At 37.0% G+C, this 19,747-nt stretch overlaps 1 protein-coding gene across 2 annotated transcripts in view; it reads left to right on the top strand.

The window, feature by feature from the left end:
• The first annotated feature begins 18,752 nt into the window (after positions 1-18,752).
• The window catches only part of rxfp1 (relaxin family peptide receptor 1), a 49,846-nt gene continuing 48,851 nt past the window's right edge, over positions 18,753-19,747 (top strand). The window contains exon 1 of one of the 2 annotated variants that reach the window (XM_079892626.1): positions 18,753-19,076. In XM_079892626.1, coding sequence (XP_079748752.1) covers positions 19,034-19,076 — 43 coding nt within the window. In that variant the 5' untranslated portion in view covers positions 18,753-19,033. The remainder of the gene's footprint in view (positions 19,077-19,747) is intronic. The other variant, XM_079892625.1, reaches the window with a different exon arrangement.

Below are 19,747 nucleotides of genomic sequence, written 5' to 3'. Positions count from 1 at the left end.
AAAAAAATATCTGCTTTAAAAAGCAGTGGAAGGATAGCCTGGGTTTCCCCATACTGCCTTGAGCAGCGCGATTTTATTCACGCTGCAAGGTAGTCTGGACACCATGGACTAATTTTTCCCCTGAAATAGGGAACCAATCACAGAACGGGGAGGGAGCAGGAAGACGATGACGAAGTATATGCGACACACCGAAGCAGTTTGTTTATCATGACAGACGTAAAAATATATGCATATTTTTAGGAACACATCTACAAAAATATGCCTGTATTTCAAGTTGATAAAATAATTTAAAATCCACATCAGTTTATTTGTGCCGACGCGCCACGCCCTCCCAGGATCTATAACGTTACCAAGGCTACTTCCACTTTTAAAAATGCATCACAACCGCGCGCGCGCGTTCTGCTTGCAGTCGTCAAGATGGATGCTGAGGAGTTGAAGAAAAGAATAGCTAGTGGAGATTGTAAAGTTGTCGACAATACGTCATCAAAAATCAAGTCTAGTGTGTGGGAGAAATTTGGAGTTATCTGAAGAAAATATTGTGAAAGGCTTTGCTGCATGCATTTTCGTGTTGGATAGCCGCAAATGTGGAACTTCATCCCTGAGGAAGCACGCAGATAACTGGTAACAAAGCAGCTCTATCGAACGGTATTTTTCATATTTAACACTGTTAGTATGTGTGGTGTGCAGGGTGTGTTTGAACCCAAAATTGTCAGATGTAGGCTAGACGAAATTGTGTGGCATATAGTGGTGTAGCCGCGTCTGTTCGATTTGTGTGGTAACGTTAGCCATGTTCTTCATGTATCGGCCTTTTGACAGCTTCGGCTGAAGTTGTCCTTAATGGTCGTGTAATAACTTCTGTATGACCTGGCAATAAAAATGTTTGTAAGTGTGTCTATAATGTGATAGTCTAAACTGATTTTATTTCGGGTGCGGGTCGGGTGTCGGTTCTATTTTAAGCGGGTCGGTGCAGATTTTTATTAGTGCTGCTGTTGGAAAACGGGTCGGGTGCGGATTTACAAAATCGGACCCGTGCAGGACTCTCTGGTGTACACATAAATCTCTGACCCATCGTCGTCTTCTTCGTTGAATATCTGTCGCTCTACCTACGTCATCTGGTATAATTTGAAATGATTGGCTATGAGCTGCGTACAGGCGCATTTGATAGACATTCGTAGCGCCCAATAAACGGCTCTGGGCATTCGTAAACCACGCCTCAAATACGAGAAAATGTACATGTGGTTTCCAGACCACGTCTCAAAGAGAAAGTGGTCTGACGTTAGCCAGGCTAGTGGAAGGATGTTTGTCAGAATTATTCAAAAGTGGGATTTGCATGCCGCTTCCTCCCATACTGCTTAGCCCTTCGTTCATTATCCCTCCGGGAATGGACGTGAATATTTTACTTCCACTGACAATTTTTTTCCATCCAACTGCCTTGACAAGCATCGTGATCTCTTCCCCAACTACCCTAAAAATTTCCTGTCCTCAACTTATACAGAGGTCGCATTACAGCTTGTCCATTACAGAAAGGGAATGATGGAATGATGGTGTCGGGCAGCTCAAGGGCTTCTTCTCTGTCTGCGTGGCAAAAGCTAACAAGTCACTGTGGGCCCATCAGTCACCCTAAACTCACATCCCTCAAGAAGAATCAGAGTTAAGTCACTATGGCATGTCTTTAGAAGCTGTTGGCATCTTCATCCTTTGTAGTATGATGGTGAGATTTCAGTCGAACCATCACATTCATTTAAGCACTCAGCATTCAGAGCTCTTTGGTGCAAGACTCTGAGCTTAGACATTTTGAAAGGAGACTATCACTAGTTGAAGCAGGACTTGATTGCACACGGCTCAGTATTTATATCTTCAACTTTAGTCAGACAAGGTCCATAGCACTGGCTTAGAAACTGAAAGTGTACGGAAAGAAGATTATAAGTAGGATCTAGGTTGCGCTGTTAAGAGCAAAAAGTATTTTTATCAAGTCTGTTCTGCTGTGGAAGTCCTGTCATTAAACTCTCCATCAAACTCATTCTGAGGGCACAGACTATTGTTCAGTGTTTGCCATTCTGACTGGCAGGATGATGCCTGGCATCAATTTTCCTGCCATCAGATGTGTGATGGGAGCACACCTCCAATGCTTGTGCATTCAAGGTTGGAAAAGAAGGGAGGGGAATTACGCTGCAGACACTTCTCAAATGATAGAGTGCCATAATTGCTTATCAAGAGCTTCTCTGTGAGGCAGCAGTTAGTAGTGGCACAGCAGACACGCCACAACATGTTGTGTTATGTAAGTAAAGCGTGTGGATTAAATCAAATCTTGTGAAACAGAGGTGTTGCCCTCTTCTTTCTCTCGTCAAGTTAGAACAGTGGGGCTGCATGGGATTTGGGAATCGGGATGTATGGGATGAAAGAAGAGAGGCTATGAAAGAGAATAAGGTTTTATTCCTCTCAAAGCTTTTAAAAGACAACAAAAGCAGCTGCCTAAACCACATGCTGTTCAAGAGAAGCTCATATAAAATGTGAAAATAGAGGTAAATCAGTGAGGATTATCTGTGTGTAGTCTATCAGTATCTACATTCAGTATCAATACACTCACCGCAGCTAATTAGGTGCTAAGACCTATCTTTGCCTTCGTCAGCGTCAGAGCCGAAACGTCTAAATCTAAATTGTTTCATAATGTTTGATTATCATCAAAATTATTAATTACAATCAAAATTATGTTGTCTCTAGAAATTACAGTTCTGATCTGTTTAACATATCAGAAATGGTTTAAAGGAATTCATAAAAATGATAATAATAGTCGATAGTCAACCAGGCTGCATTTAAGTAATCAAAAATATAGTTATAACACTAATTTTGTGAAATATTATTACAATGTAAAAGAACATTTTAAAACTATAATTTCAGGGTAATTTGATGAATAGAAAGTTCAAAAGAACGGAGCTTATTAGAAATATTTGTATTTTTGTAACCATAAAAGTATGTACTGTCACCTTTGATAAAATTGAATGCATCCTTGCTAAATAAAAGTTGTTGTTTTTTTAACAACAAACAAACAAACAAAAAAATCATAATGACCCCAAACTCTGGAATGGTATTTTTTAATGTCATTTTTAAAGTGCACAAACAATTTGAAAAATGGGGTGACTCAAAAATTTACTGCGGATGAGCGAATCTACAAAAACTGTGGGAGAAACCAAAACGTTCTGTTTATACCATTTAAGGGGAAAATCATAAACTATCGTTTACCTTTAATTTACAGGAAAAATGTGATGTGTGACAAGGAGAAGTTCTTCACTATATCCATTTCAGTGATATACAAGCTAAACTGAGCCATTTATATAACATGTAAGGTTCCCAGCTTATTTCTTTTCTCACAAGTTCAGCATTTATAACTTTCATTGGTGCTGTGCAGTAATCTGACAGCTTAAAGTTTACTCTCAAAGTACCAGAGTTACCAAATCTTTGCTCTGTGGAATCTAGACTGTTATTTCATCTTCTGAGAAGATGGTGTTCCTGTTTAGCCTAGCCAAGGGTTCTTCACTTGGAATTGAACGCAATGGAATTGCAAAACACGCTTGAGTAATGAAATGATCTCTCTCCTGCGGTGGTGAGCTTAGAGGAGTTCAGAGAGCTCTTACATCTGTGTAATCAAAGATACATCTGACTGAATATTAACTGAGCTGCAGTGGGGCGTCTCCTGTTTTCACCTAATGACATGTTTGTTCTCCACGCCCAAAACAAACATAAATTCTCTTTCCGTCTATATAGCTGGTTGTTTACATATTCAAATGTCCCTGTTTGTTTAGGCGCCATGAATCCAATTACTGGCAATGAACATCACCTGCTCATGAACATTGTTCATCATTAAAAATTTAACTGGTGACAAAGCTGATGCACTTCAGTCTATGGTGGTTTGCTATCAGTGTATCCAATGCATCATAGAATGTTTTGACATATGCTGCATTATAGAAATAGGCTCAGAAACAGCATGTCTATATGTTAGTTTGTGCAGATCACATTGTTTGTGAAAGGATCTCTTGATCAAATAAAAGTTATAAAATAAAGACATTCATTTAATTTAAACATTTTGACACATAAATTGCATCTCCAGAAATATTTTACTTGCAGTGTGAGTGCTTGAAAGAGGTACAGTAATCCTCACATCCTGTCCATTACTTTCAGGTCTGTTCGCAAATCGAAAAAGAGTTAAATATTATATTTCTCCACTCCAGTGTTGTCATGTCTCAAGCTCTCAAGTTAGCTAGTTGACTAGCTAGCAAACTGATAGCCTGAGAGTACTTACATTGATTAATATATACAGTATAAGATATGTTTGGTATTATTATTTTAGGCAGTGACAAAATAAATAAAGCTAAGTTTGGTATTATTATTTTAGGCTGTGACAAAATAAATAAAGCTCTAACATCAGTTGCAGAATTGTATTTTACTATTTTATGTTATTTTAAAATACAAAATATGTATGAATTTATGTATAATATCAATTATTGTACAATATATATAATATATTATTATTATAATTTTTTATTTAGGATTTAGGCCTAATTATTTATAATGTTTTAATAATGAAGATTGGTCCATTTTGAAACCTAAATAAGACCTAGTATTTGGTATGGCTGGTGTCACCTCTATATTTTCCCCTGCTTGTGTGCATGTATAAGTTTTACATTGATGTAATTTTCGTCTTCCTGTGAGTGCAGCAGGTGAACCCTTTTAAAATTCCATCAGTGTGAACAGAACAAGGTCAAAACAGTCTGTTTTCAGTGTGTGAACCAGTAACCAGAGCAGGGACTTTGAAGCACTGCTGTTTTATGCAACTAATCAGATTTTCACCGTTTTACACCAAAAATGGAAATGGCTGAGAATGTGAAAATTATATCAAGCATGCAGTAATATGATTTTCTCCATTAACAAGCAGGAAGATTTCATTTTGGAGCTCAGGGCCCGGTTCCCCAAAACGTTGTTATCGCTAAGTAGTTCTTAACCTATTCCTTAACCTCTCTCTTAACGTTATGGCACGATTCCCGACACGTTCGTACGCTAAGTATATCTTCTGTAAGTCACACTTTCGGAAGGTTGGTCTGGACCACTCTTAGCTTTACCTTATCACTGTTGCAGGTCTATACGAATATAATTCTGAAGTTTTAATACACCCAGACAATATTCAATTAGGCTAATTCAAGTGTTTTCATACAAAGAATAAAATTGTCATTACACTGATTGTTGTTAGATTTTCAATTATATTATTATACAATATTATTAATTTAATTAAAAAGCGCTTTTAAAGGCCAGTGAAAGCATAGGCTACTGTCAGTTAAGTCCTATTCGGACGCTAATATTGTTTCTCATGGGCTTGTATGGTATTTTAAACATTTATAGGGGTGAGTCGGTGATTTTAGTGCCGTCCGAATCCATAATATCAGTGTTTTTTCTCTCCAAACCCGCGTAAAAATCCCTGGCCAAATTAGTACCTACTGTTTTTTGACAAACAGGTCGTGTGGTAATTTAATTGCCGTCTGAATCCACATCTCTGAGTTTACAAGAAGAGATTCAAAATCCACTGTTTAAACCCTTTTTGATCACTGCCGAGCACCGAGATGTGGCCTACACTTTTATTACTGAAATGCTGCTGGAAAGTATTTCCAAAAACAATATTTCATCGCAGCTCCACCTCAGCGAACAAAAATGGGAAAGAGAAGAAAGCACGTACAAATTTGAAATGGTTATTATGGCAGCAATATATGATACAATTTAAAAATATGGAGGCTAGGCTATTATAGTTTGGATTATTTTTTATAATATCCCATGAGTCCTAATAAATGCAATTTCAACTATTTCTGAAGTGCTTCTTTTATAAAGTACGGAGCCCCCCTAGTCCCACTTTGTCAAAAAAATAATAATTATAACTATCTCGTGGCCTCAAGATAGTAACTCGTGGCCTCAAGATAGTATCTCGTGGCCTCAAGATACTATCTCGTGGCCTCAAGATAGTAACTCGTGGCCTCAAGATACTATCTCGTGGCCTCAAGATAGTATCTTGTGGCCTCAAGATACTATCTCGTGGCCTCAAGATAGTAACTCGTGGCCTCAAGATACTATCTTGTGGCCTCAAGATAGAGATAGTATCTTGAGGCCACGAGTTACTATCTTGAGGCCACGAGATAGTACCTTGAGGCCACGAGTTACTATCTTGAGGCCACTAGATACTATCTTGAGGCCACGAGATAGTACCTTGAGGCCACGAGTTACTATCTTGAGGCCACTAGATACTATCTTGAGGCCACGAGATAGTACCTTGAGGCCACGAGTTACTATCTTGAGGCCACTAGATACTATCTTGAGGCCACGAGATAGTACCTTGAGGCCACGAGTTACTATCTTGAGGCCACGAGTTACTATCTTGAGGCCACGAGATAGTATCTTGAGCTTCCTAAGGTATGGTTCGGGGAACACACTTAGGAACATAAACAACTTTGGTAAGATATATCTTTTGAGTCTTCTTAGTGCACTAAGAGTGAGCGTTATCGGGGAACCAGGCCCAGATGAATAACTTAGCTTAACTAATGGATTTGATAAAAGCTCCTGAATATTTTTTACGTGTACGTGGTTCGCAATGGATGGGTCTTTTGATCATTTAATTCAATGGATATGTCTTGTGATTTTTTTTAATGCTTTTCTCTGTTTATAAGGATATAAAGGTGTACTCCTCAAGCCTTTTTGTGTCTTTTAAGCTAGTCTGCACTGTTTATTAGAGCACAAGGAAATTTCCATTCGAGACAGAGTTGTTAACGTGGGATTAAAAGCCAAACCAGCTCTAAATCCCAAAGGGAACTGCAGTCAATAAAGCAGTCAAAAAATGAACAGTTGAAATAACTCATTCCCAGAGGAGGCAAATTTGTATGACAGTAGCCTATTCTAAAGTGCATAAAGTGATTTTGCAAAACACTTGTTAATGCATCAGATTACAGAAGTAAAATGTTTTATGAATGCTGTTGTTAACTAGGGCACTTGAGCTAAATGCATCCTTGGCAACAAACTCTATCATCGGTCATATTTTTCCCCTTAATTGACCAGCTTAATACAATGTACCAATATAGACATACCAAACTGCTTTACATAATCTGGCTCATTTACTTCCCTTCATTTTTCTCAGAAGTCATCTTATCAGATAACCTGCATGGCTGTTAAACCCAGTTGTTTATCATTTGCCTCTCTGATTTTCCAGGCCTTAATTGCAAGGGAATGTCTGATATGTTTTATTAAAGCAGCTTCTCTGGCTATTTTTATCTCTATTTCTTTCCACTTCCCATTTCCTCATATTCTGCTTCTAATGACCATGATTGGATAAGTGATATGCTAACCATTTCTGTCATAGCAGACTTGCTTTGTTTGATGTAAAAGGCTTCTCTTCCTCCTGCCTTGCAATTATTGTCTTTTCCCTTTATTTCTCAAGGATGGCTCATCAAATAGTAATTTTGTCTTTGCAGGGGTTCGTCTTTAATGGTCATTTTGCAGAAGAAATGGAAAAATTCCAATAGGGAGATGGTGATGCTTGAAGCTTAATTTGTATCCTCAGCCACCTGCTGAATTAATGATATGTCAAAAATTAGGAAAATGTATATATGCAATGTTCTGTTTTTTTACTTTTATACTTCAGAAAATATGTATTTTATTATATAGGCCTATGGCACTTTATTTATATGATCCGCAAATGCTTTGGATAAAAGTGTCAGCTATGTGAATAAACGTAATCTTATGTGTTTTCTCCTGAGAAAGACACTTTATTTTTTATGTAATAAGCATTTTAAAGTCCTTCAGTGGCATGCAATATAGTAGACCCCCATATAAGTGATAAATGATGTAGCTAAAGAAAGCCATTTATAAGAGCACTATTTATTTCTAGCACACATTTAAGCTAAGCTTTTTAAAACTCATGACTCACAGCATCCCACCCAGACACCAATATTTTAATGATTCATAAAAAATGAATCATTGGCCAACTGAGATTCCGCTATCGAGATAAAGTCAGGATCATCATTAGGTTAGGATCATACAGTGCTGGGTAGATTACAAATTGCAGGAGTACCTCAGGAGCTGTTATGCAATGTTGACAAAACACTTCTTAAAAGTGAAATATTTTCTGTAAATCCAGTGATCAAATGCTGTGTGGGTCTCAATTTTCAGTGATAGACTCATGACTAGTGGCTGGTTTATATGTGCAAATGCACAAACCTGGAAGACCTTCTGAACGCATATAAGCAGTAGGGTTTAATAGAAAGGAAAATTACAAGTAACAAAAATATAACAAAGTATGAAACTCACACTGCCATTGTGAGAATAACATGTAATCATGTCATCAATAGAAAAGTAACTGTAGTCTGATTACGAGTATTTTAAAATGTAATATAATCTAATTACAAGTACTTCATTTTTGGAATCTGATTACGTAATCCTTACATGTAATCAGTTACTACCCAGCACTGGGATCATAACACTGTGAGTGTATATTAGCAGCCTTTGTTGTTTGCTTTTGGGATCCGATAGAACGTTTGGACCTGGAAATGGTGACATGTGACATTAGACTTAATGAAATGATAAATGCTATGATCATCTGCTGCAATGATCATCTAAGCAGAATGTGTAGTGATATTATTTGGGAAATATTCATATTGGAAAAGTAGCTTTATTTAAAAAATAATTTTGTCATGAACAGTTTTGTTTGGTTTCCTCTTTGATATAGGTTTTATCCCGTTTCTGGAGCTTGAATCCAACCCATGCTTTCTCGCTTTTGCACTTTCATACCAAAAAGACAAGTGCTGCTACTCCCCAAATGACCTGTATAAAAATAAAAGTGTTCTCATGGATCACAACCCGTTTTAAGTTGAAACATGTCATGACTCTTAAATACTTTTGATATTACCCAGAGTTATTTACATTCTGGAGCCATCATAGCAAGTGATCGTTTTGTGCATATTAATTAATGTATATGATCTGGTAGCTCTTAAAACAAAGCATTTTATGTGTTTGTATCGACATAGATGAAATCTAAGTCACTGGCATCGCTGTCCTTTTATCACAACACATTTATTTGGATAGCGCTTTTCACTAAACGTTGTTTCAAAGCAGCTTTACAGAAAGTCTGTTAATGTCTGTAATGCCGTAAGTAACATTAAGCAGTTTTAGAGCTAAGTAGTTTAATCAGGGGCTGTTAGAGAGTCGTAAGGATTTAATCACATAGTGAACAAGCCATAGGAGAGTAGACTGTGGCAGGGAACCAAAAGCTCCATTTTGCTGTTATCAGGAGACAAAAAAACAGGAGAATTCAGAGACACTTTAGGAGCCAGTTCTTCTTTGGTTAGACAATCTGGACATCATTTTAACTTAAACTTAACAATTAAGTGTCTTAATTGCTAGCTTTGAGGTTTGTCTCTGCTTCATTGATGAGGTGGACATAGATTTTGTGTTAGATTGGACGTGGCAGCAGATCAGACATTGTGAGGTCAAATGTGCAAGACAGAAGGGTGCGCAGAGTTTCTTCACATTCGAACACAATGTCATCCTGTCAACAAGTGCCTGCAAGAGTGGATTTTTAAGTAGGCTACTCTCTTTCTTTGACTGATGCAAGGGAACAAGTTGAAAGTAAGTGTCAGTTTTCTCCTGGTGTCGTCTTTCGTTCTTTGTGGCAAAGCGTGGTTTACAGCTGTGGGATGTGTGTTTTTCAGTTGAGCCTATTTTTAAGTGAAATGTGTATTCATTATATAAAAGCAAAAGCTTATTGTTGAAATTATTGCAAAATAGACTATTGTGACATTTTATTTAAATATTTATGACTTCTCATTTTATTAGCAGTTATGTGCATTTTAGCAGAAGTTGCATTCATGCTGTTTATTTAATGCTTATTGCATCATTTTTAATGTCTTTTGTGCGTTTTACAGTGATTTGTCAACCACAGCTGCCTTTTTTTATCCTAATTAACCATTATTTATTTATTAATTTATTTCCATTTTTTAGGTAATGTTCTTTGTCCACAAAATCAAGTGTTATTATTTACCATTTGTTTTTCTAAATAATTTTCATTCATTAGATTGGCAAGAAAAAATTGTAATGGCAGCCTGTGCAAGGTTGACAAGATGTACAAGATTCCAAATACAAGTGCAAGAACCATAAAATAGGCCAAAACCCCAAAATTAGGGGCCAAGCACCAAAGGTGCGGAGGCACCTATTGTATCTGTTCCCGTTCTTATTCTTCTTCTTCTTCCGCTCTGGTAGTCTATGGCAGCCCATAGAACCGCTTGCGGGAAAGTTATGAAATTTGGCACACTGATAGAGGACAGTCTGAAAAGTCACCATAGCAAATTTGGTGTCTTAAAACCAATCCCTCTAGCGCCAGCATGTCCAAAGTTTCACTCATATTTATGCTAATAACTTTTGAACTGTAAGGCCTATCAACAAAATTATTTTGTCCACTTATTCCCTAGCTCATGTCGATTCGATTGCACCCTATGACGTTATTTTCCGTCATGGAAATTTTTCCGCCATTTAGAATTTTCCGAAAAACCTACTTTTTCGAACTCCTCCTAGGCCGTTACTCCGATTTTCACGAAAATTGAACCAGATCATCTCCAGACCATGCCGACAAAAATTTATGGAATTCAAGTTGATTCGTCAAACCGTTTTCGATAAACCCACGAACAAATTTTACGTAGCGCTTGCGAAAACGAGCATGACCTGAGGCTGCTACATGCTGTGTTTCGGCGCAGCGCCACCTACTGGTCCGGAGATATGAAAAATGGCTATTTTTGCTTATAACTTCTGAACAGTTTGTCCAAAAATCATAAAATTGGTCTCGTTAGATTCAGGGCAAGATGCCGAGTCGACTGATATCCAATTTTACTATATCGGCCATTATGACTGTCGGCCATTTTGAATTATGTGCTAAAATGCTGTATTTTAAGAACGCATGAACGGATTGTTACAAAACTTGGTATGGGTCATCAGCACGATGTCCTGAAAGAACCTGAGAAGTTTCGAAACAGCGCCACCTAGTGGTGAATTTCTTTTTTCAAATGCTTATAACTTTGGGTGTGGTCGACTTATTTTCATGAGACTCATCTCATTAGACTCCTGAATCCTTGCCGAGTCCTACGATACCAAACATTCTAGGTTTCGCCTTACAGTTTGTGTAGCGTTGTGATTTAGCGCTTAAAAAACATTTGGCTATATCTTCGAAACCGCTAGTCCGATCGAGACGAAACCACCGTCAGAAGTTTGGAAACATAGGTCGATAGAAAAAGGTTAATACCCAAATGCGAAAATATTGATGTTTAGGGGTAGTAAATTCCAATCAAAGTCATGTGTCAGTCATTTTTTACATGTTTTTTCATATAAATGTCTATAACTCCGAAGCGAATTGAGATATGTTCACCAAAATCGACACACATATGTATGGGCTCACTCTGAGGACACATAAAAAAATGGTGGGACTGAGCCTCTTGGTGGCGCTATAATAGAACAAAACATGGAATTCCCATTGACTTCAATACAGTTTTGTGAAATAAAATGCTATAGTAAACAAATGCATTGGTGTAATATTACGAAACTCAGAATGTGCCATCAGTACCATGCCCTGAAAGTACTCAAAATATTTTGAGACAGCGCCACCTAGTGGTCAAAAGTAATAACAAAATTTCCAAAAAGGCTAATCACTTTGGAATAAATTGGCCTATTGAAATGACACTGGTCTTAATAGATTCCTTGAGTCAGGCCGAGAACATAGATACCAAGTTAACCTTATTTGGCCAAACTTCCTGTCCGCCATCTTGATTTTCATTCAAAACCTACTTTTTCGAACTCCTCCTAGACCGTTTGTCCAATTTTCACCAAAATCGAATCGTATCATCTCCAGACCGTGCCGACTAAAAGTTATGGATTTCGTGTCGATTGACGAAACCGTTTTCGTATACCGCAGCAGCAAAGTTGAGGCATGATGTCAAAAGGACTATTCAGGCTTTATCTCTGCAATGCCTTGACATATTGACACCAAACTTTGTATGTCTCATTGTCCCTTCACTCTGACCACATCACATCAGTTTTGTGACTGCGCCACCTATTGGTCAAAAGTGATAATCCATTAAATCATATTTTTATTTACTGTTTCTATGATTTTTTAGCCATTTCACCTAAAATCTTCCTTAAATGTCTTTAATTGCTCATAGTTGCAGATGGTCTGACACTTTCAGCACTGTTGGCATGTCTTGTCGTCTTATTCTGCTTGGCCCCGGTAATGGCTGCTTGCAGCTATATTTATTATTATTATTATTATTATTTGAATGTTGTTTGTTTTTCCTGACATTTCTCCTCCTTCATTTCTGGATGAGGTAGCATGCAAGTCTTCGTTGTTTTCAATGTGCGTCATCAACTTAATATTGATTGTTGTGCCATATGATATATTTTGGGTTCTGCTGTTTGTTCTCTCAAAAAGAAAAGGCAAATTTGATCATTTTTTTCCTTTCTTTTTTATGTTTTAATATAGAAATGTTTCACTTTGACATGATATGGATCCATTAGTCAACATTTATCAAAAAGCCTCAGTTAAATGCATCAGTGCTGTAACTCAATAAATTATGAAGAAGTCCAAGGCTGGGTGAGTAATTTTGACAGGCAATTTTTTACGTTATTGTTGAGACCCCCTCGATCAAACTCCTCTCACAGTCTCTCTTGCCTGTTCAAAGAAACACACAAAAAAAACATGGGGAAATATATTGAAAAGTAAAGATAACAAAAGATAACAAACCTGCCGTTTGCTCATCTTATATAGATTTTTGAGAGTAATTTCACTAGTTCTCAGTTTGATGAGCTCCAGACAAATTCAAAAGCCACTCTTAATATATTTATCAGCTCTTGTTAAGGAAGTTGTTATCTGCTATTTAAGAGAGCATGGTGTATATTCATCTGATTAAACTTGCATATTGCTAGTGATATATGATGAGTAATATTTGCTTTAAATAAATTCTAATTTGTATCATATGCTAAAAGAAAAATGGCTTGCATTTCTCTTTTAGCATATGATACAAATTAGAATTTGAAAAAAGCTGAATTGTATAGTGTGTGTGTGTATAGCAAACCAATCAGTTCTTAATTCTTTCTCTCACATGTTCCTGTCCAGTCCTGTGTCTGAAGCATTGAGACAGTGGAGATGGGGAGATACAGTACAGGTCTGTTTTCATTCTCCCTCAGCACTCATTGACACATATCATCGTCACATTTCTCTTTGACCTGCCAATGACAGCGGTGTCATTCTGGATAATGGATGAGATTTCTACTTGATCGATCATGTAGAATCCTCAACTTAAACTTAAAGTACATCTATTTCTGTCCAAGCCTTTTGAAGGACACATAAAGGTTGAGCCTAGCAGAATGAAAGTCACTCAGCCAAGGTCTTCATGTTGATTGTACTTTAAAGCTTTTTTCCCCTCTTTTCTTTCCTGCTAGTTTTCCTGATTTACCTCAGCAATGTTGAACGGATATTTATTTAAAAACGAAGGGAAAAAAGTTCATTTTGATTGAAGATGACCTTAAGGGTGCACTGCAGTGGGATGATTGTATAATACATCTTTCTCAAAAGGCTATTTTCAAAGTGGGACAGTGGGACAGAAGAGCAAGTCCTTGCAAGACAGTAATGTTTCAACAGTTGTACTTCTGAGTTAAGAATGTTTTTGCGTATTAAGAGTAGAACAGAAGATTGGCTTGCTTGTCTTGACTTATTTCAATTTTAGAAGTGCATTGAAACTACTTAATACATACTTGGACACACACTCAGGTGTCACACTGTGTTTCACATAAATGAAAGGCTAACATTAAATATTAATTGACTCTGCTTAGAAAAGTGATTTATACCTTGTGACAACTGTAGGACATTCCAGCATCTGATTTATGAGAAGACATATTGTGTGTATTACCGTTCAAAAGATTGGGATCTCTAGAATTTTTTTATGTTTTTGATATTATGCTCACTAAGTCTGAAAATGTATTTAAAAATTATACCTATAGAATTTTTATTCTGTTTCCTTATAGTTTAAATTTGAATTATTGTTCAGTTAAGCAGAAATTGTCAGTTCAGTTCTAGATGTTGAACATAGTGTGTATTCATGCTTGGTTTCATGAATCGGCATAGACCTGCATCTGACAGTGGATTTATTGAAAACGGTAATAAAGCCTCTTTCAATTACACTAAACAAGCATTATTCACCTCTTGGTCTAATGAAGACTAATGGATCTGATAAAAAAAACTAGTGAGAAGGAAAAACAGAGAGAAGGTGCAGTCAGGCGCAGGGCATGCTGGGAAATCACCTCTGCTGGTGGAAATGTCGGGACAGGCTGGTACAAGGAGGATGTGTTAGTGTCACAGCTTGAGCATCCTCTATTGCTAAACAACCACAGCTAATAGAAAAGAAACTGAAATGATCATTCTCACACAAAAATGTGCCAAAAAAGCAATGATTTGCTTCCTCATAATTGAGTTTTCATTGATGTGTCTAAAAGCAATTGCCTTAAACAGATTTTAATTTCTTCTGCATGCCCAGAAACCACAGCAGTGATGAAGCTCCTTTAGAAATATGCATCCCTCCCCGAGATTAGCTGCCCTGGAAAATCAGCTCTCTGGTTTGCATTTGTGAGAGTTTAAATAGGGTCGGTGTCAAACCGCAATCAGCGGGAGGAGGGGGTTTCTTTATTTCTTTTTCTTTTACCTGGAAAAGAGCAATTGAGAGACAAAATAAATGAGGTGTCAGGTTGCCAGAATGGCCACTCTAGATCATCAGGTGCCACTTAAGAGTGTCAATCGCACTCTTAAGAAAAATGGTTCTAAACATTATCAGAATAGGGTGCTTCGGCTTGTGCCCTGTCAGAAAAAAAAAGTGCAAAAATCGTAGACATTTAGGGGTGTAACAGCCTGTCACTGAGGCTTTGTTTTTTAAAAAAAGTACTGTATCTACCGCTAAAAGGTGCATTTTAGTACCTTAGAGTAATAATGTAGATGCTACTATGAAATTCAAAGATGTCCCTTTAAGGGTACTGCCCCAGTGACAAAAAAGGTACAATATTTGCTTTTTTTTCCTGAGAGTGTAACAATATCATAACCCTTTTTTTTTCATAATTACATGCAACTAACCCCAAACAACACCCTACCCCTAACACTATAGTAAGTACATGTAGTTAATTATTATTACTCTGTACTTAAATATATAATTACACTGTAACACAGACACCTTAAAATCATTTTTTATATTATGTATTAATATTGTGCTTTTTACCTCTTTTATGTGTTTTTTATTTTTTATTTTTTATTGATACTGCAAAAGTGCTCAGTGCTCTAACAACAGTTATTAACTGAATCCATTAAGAAATGATGATTGTCTCTGAACATGATTAAATAAGCTACATAGGGAAATAAATGTAATGAAGGCCGATTGGATCACAAGTAGACGAGGGAGACATTTCTCCAGTAGGCCTATTAACATGAAGTGGCATGGCATCTTAGGCAGAAGCCACATGCTGCTGCTTAGTGGCATATCTAGTGGCATGTCCGGTTTTCATTGGCTTGTGCCAGCGGATAGTGGGATGTGCCACTAAAAGTTATGACATGTTCCAGTGGATAGTGGCATGTGTCACTAAAACTTGTGACATATTGTGATGGATTGCATCATGTGTCACTGACAATGTTGCGGAACATGTTGTGGCACCTACAGTAGTGACTGACAGATGAGTTGAGCAGCTATACAGACGTAACTGTGACAAAAAATTCCTAAATAAATAGCATAATTTTTTTTTTTTTTTTTTTTAAATAAATAAATTACACTTATTTACAAATCGGAAATATTTTTCAAACATGTAGTCAGTTTATGGCACATCTGTATTTGTGTGGCATGGACGTGCCACTGAATGTTATGTAATACAAATGCTACATATATGTTGTTTATCATGCAAATTGCCCATTCCAAAATACACACGGATTAAATATATCATGGCTCACTACGAATACCGCATTAACAGTTGCATCCATCACTGTAAACCTTTATTTTTGCATGATGATGCGTGCATGCCGGTAGGTGTATAAGTAAGTGTAACATTGGCCAGCGCAAGATAAACCAAAACTTACAACAGTTGAGGAAGATCCACAGGTGGTACATTTGTAGTCTGATATTGATCTAATGTAGACAGGCATATAATTTAATATGTGGTTAGTTGTTTTCATTTATATGGCTTTAATATTTCATAATTCATTTTATGTAATTATGTATTGAGAAATAAATTTTTTTTTTTTTTTGTTAAGTGTGAACATGCAGTCTTTCCTGCATGTTTTGTTAAAGTATTTGAATTTCTGTAGGAACATTATAGACAGTTTAATATATGTATCTACAGACCTACATTACTCTTCATTGTGAAGAGCCAATGTCAAGGTCCAACACACTTCTGAATGGTTTTTACCAGTTTTCATAATGCATTTTGGACTGGTAGGTGTCACTTTATAATGGTTTGTGGCATTTTCTCTAATGCTATATTTTATTTATAATTAGGCTATATGAAATACCTGATTGGCAAGTGTCAAACTTATATCCCCTGATGGTTTTATTATACAGCTTTAATTAGAACGTTTAAGTTTTTTAGTTGTGGCAACCAATCTAAATATCTTTTAATGTTCCAAACGACACAACTGAACTGTCAGTGCAAACAGAAAAAAGTTTTAGTGGCACTGGCACATGCCACTATCAAAGACTTTTCCACTATCCACTGGCACATGCCAATGACAACCGTATGTGCCTCTAAGTCTAAGCATAGCCGAAGTGCATGTTAGAAATCAGGAATGGTGAGAGAACATTGTGCTAAGTATGTTTTTCATCTTCACACCAAACCTGTCTTCCTCAGCCGACAAAGTTTAAATCCCGTCTGGCCGGAGCACTTCCCATAATGTTCACTCTGGCCAGATTAGGCGGAGAGTAGTTTGGTCTTTTGGTTGCACTTTTGAGTTTAGTCACAGTGTGTCTTTTCTATTTAAGTAAAAGCAATTAAGTTTATTGAAGGCTAAAAGTAGCCAATTGTGAATGGGCAGTATGTGAGCCCTTCACAATGTTGAAAGGAAAGAGTGCTAAAAAGTCATGATGCTATAGCTTTAATGTTTTGTGTGTGTGTGTGTGTGTGTGTGTGTGTGTGTGTGTGTTTGACAGTAATAACTGAAAACTCTAACAATATGGATCACAAATTCATCATCTCTATTTCTTAGTTGAGAATATAGTATACTTAACTGAACAGAGCAGCTCACACTTGTTATCTGTTAAAAAACTGAAAAAAGTCATGATAGGAAAACAATTTGAAAAGTTAAAAATTATAGACACTTTAAGAATGATACTAAGAACCTGTTGAGAGTGCGTTTGTGTAGTTGGATGGTTGAGCTATCAGTAATGAGGTGGTTTTGAAAGAATGTTTTGTGCCTCCACAACACGAAGAACCTAGCATAAAATGTTTCTTCAAAATGATATGGTTCTAAAAAGAAAGAACTGTTACTATAACCTTTAAAGAACCATATTTTTTGTGTACACTACTTTCCAATGAACAAGCAGCTGTTTGCAAAATGATAAGCACAAATGGAAGCAAAAATGATATTTTAATTCTTGACTGTACACGAGATATCAGCTGCTATAATGAGAAGGCTGTGTCACTCAGAGTATCTGGGTCATGAGGGAGAGGGAAGTTATAGAGAGCTCCCTGTAAACTTATTCAGGCTGTTGACTGTAAATTAGCTATTGATTCAGAATTTTTCTCTGCTTGCAGTCCTAGGTGTGTGTAGCAAAAGAGATCAGGGTTGCCAGGTCAACACAAAAAAATAGCCCAAAGGCCATTGCCTGCGGATTGTTCACAACCCTAAATGGACTTAGGGCTCACTTGGATATTTTAATTTGAATTTTATTTCATATTCTTCTGATTTGTCAAGATTTTACAGACCCAGGGAACCCCAAGTTTTATCTTCTCAGTAACTTTCTTTTTCATAGCATTAATTAGCATTATTATATTATGTTCCACATTACTTGAAACCCTGCAGTTTTTCTTTTACGGGAAAGGCTTTCCACTGTGGCTTTAATGCAATCCTCTTTGATCACCATGTCTGGCATGAACATGGGAAAGTTTTCTCACTGAGCTGGTGACCCAGAACTGGGCCTGACTGTGTGAAGGTCAAATTCTGGCTGTTGCACAAGGACAAGCATGCCACAATGTTTCTTCAGACAGGGTGTAATGCCATTCTGCCATTCATGATAGAAAGTAATGTAGATGTGGGTGAACTGGGCAGTGCTTACAGGGCAGAGACAGTGTGGTGAGTCATAAAGATTGTCCTGCTGAAAGGTCGTCTACTCTAGACAGCATTTTGAGAGCAACATGGAGGAGGGGCACAAATCTTGTCGTTTTTACAAAAAAAAAAAAAAAACACAAAAAAACTGCCACCTGTGGTTGACAGATTAATTATGTAAAAATACATTAAAAGTGTATATTTTACAATTTAAAACTGTACATAATATATATATATATATATATATATATATATATATATATATATAATTTTTTTTTTTCAAACTGACAACAATGTCTACTTTTAAAAAGAATTTGAACATTGAACATAGAACATTTTAGAACACATAGAACACAGATCTATTTAGCATCACCCCCTACATAGTTAATTGCAAACCCCCTACATAGTTCATTGCAAAGTCCCTCCCCCAGGTGTCTGTTCGTTGTGCATGTGCGCGCGCTCTCTGCACTCCGTACTCAGACCGCGCGCGCACAGGAGTGCACTGAGCATCTCGCCGGAACAGTCGGACCTGTCCAAATCGTGCAATTCGCACACAACTTTCTTTTTCTTAGTTAGAGGAGGCTGGGAACAAGGAAGTGCACAACTCTCTTTTTTGTATCAGTCAGGGGAACATAGAGGGTTTTTGTTGTCGGATATCATATCACATCGTCAGTCACCGTTGCCATGCAAGTTCACATCGCCAGCCTCTTGATGTGTGGAGTGTCGGGTGAGTTATTGTGCTTCACCTGGTGTTTTCCTCATTCATTCTAATAGAGAAAGCAGCATGATGTTTAACACTCAAATCAACTTTCACTATTAACAGTTTATCATTTAACGTTACTTGCTTTCAATTTCAAAAATAGTTTTAAAACAAGTTGGTTTTTTTGCCCCTTGTGGAAACTGATACATTATTCCGTTGCTTTTGGTACATTGCCGGTAAATTGATTCATTTTATTTTACTGTTACCCTTTCGGCCACGTGCGAATAACTCCGTGACATTGTAGCCTAGTTATTTTCTTCGTGCATTCGTTTGAGGTTCTTCTTGGAGCCTTAGAGACGTTTTGTACGTTTTATCTTGAAGACATATTGAACAAAACACTAAGGACTTTGTGATATGTAAATCTCTAAAAAATTATGTGATTAGAAGAGGACTTGTTTTGTCAATCTACCCTCCGATACGGGCAATAGCCTAATCAAGTCGCTGTTGCTATGGTTACCTCCTCAAGCAAAGGCGATTTGCGAATATATATTTAGCGCGTGTCTAACTTGACTTGCAATCTAACTTTTGTGTAGTCAAAGAATCGTTTAAACGGTGCTGAAACAATAAAAATTAGACCTTTATGAAAAAATGGTCATTTTTAATGCATCCACCAAACCTTTACTTGAAATCGTTATAAT

The sequence above is a fragment of the Squalius cephalus genome (genome assembly GCF_949319135.1).
Source record: "Squalius cephalus genome assembly, chromosome: 14".
In the NCBI taxonomy this organism is placed as follows: domain Eukaryota; kingdom Metazoa; phylum Chordata; class Actinopteri; order Cypriniformes; family Leuciscidae; genus Squalius; species Squalius cephalus.
Note: the sequence above shows the minus strand (reverse complement) of the source record. Positions and strands in the feature narration are given on the sequence as shown.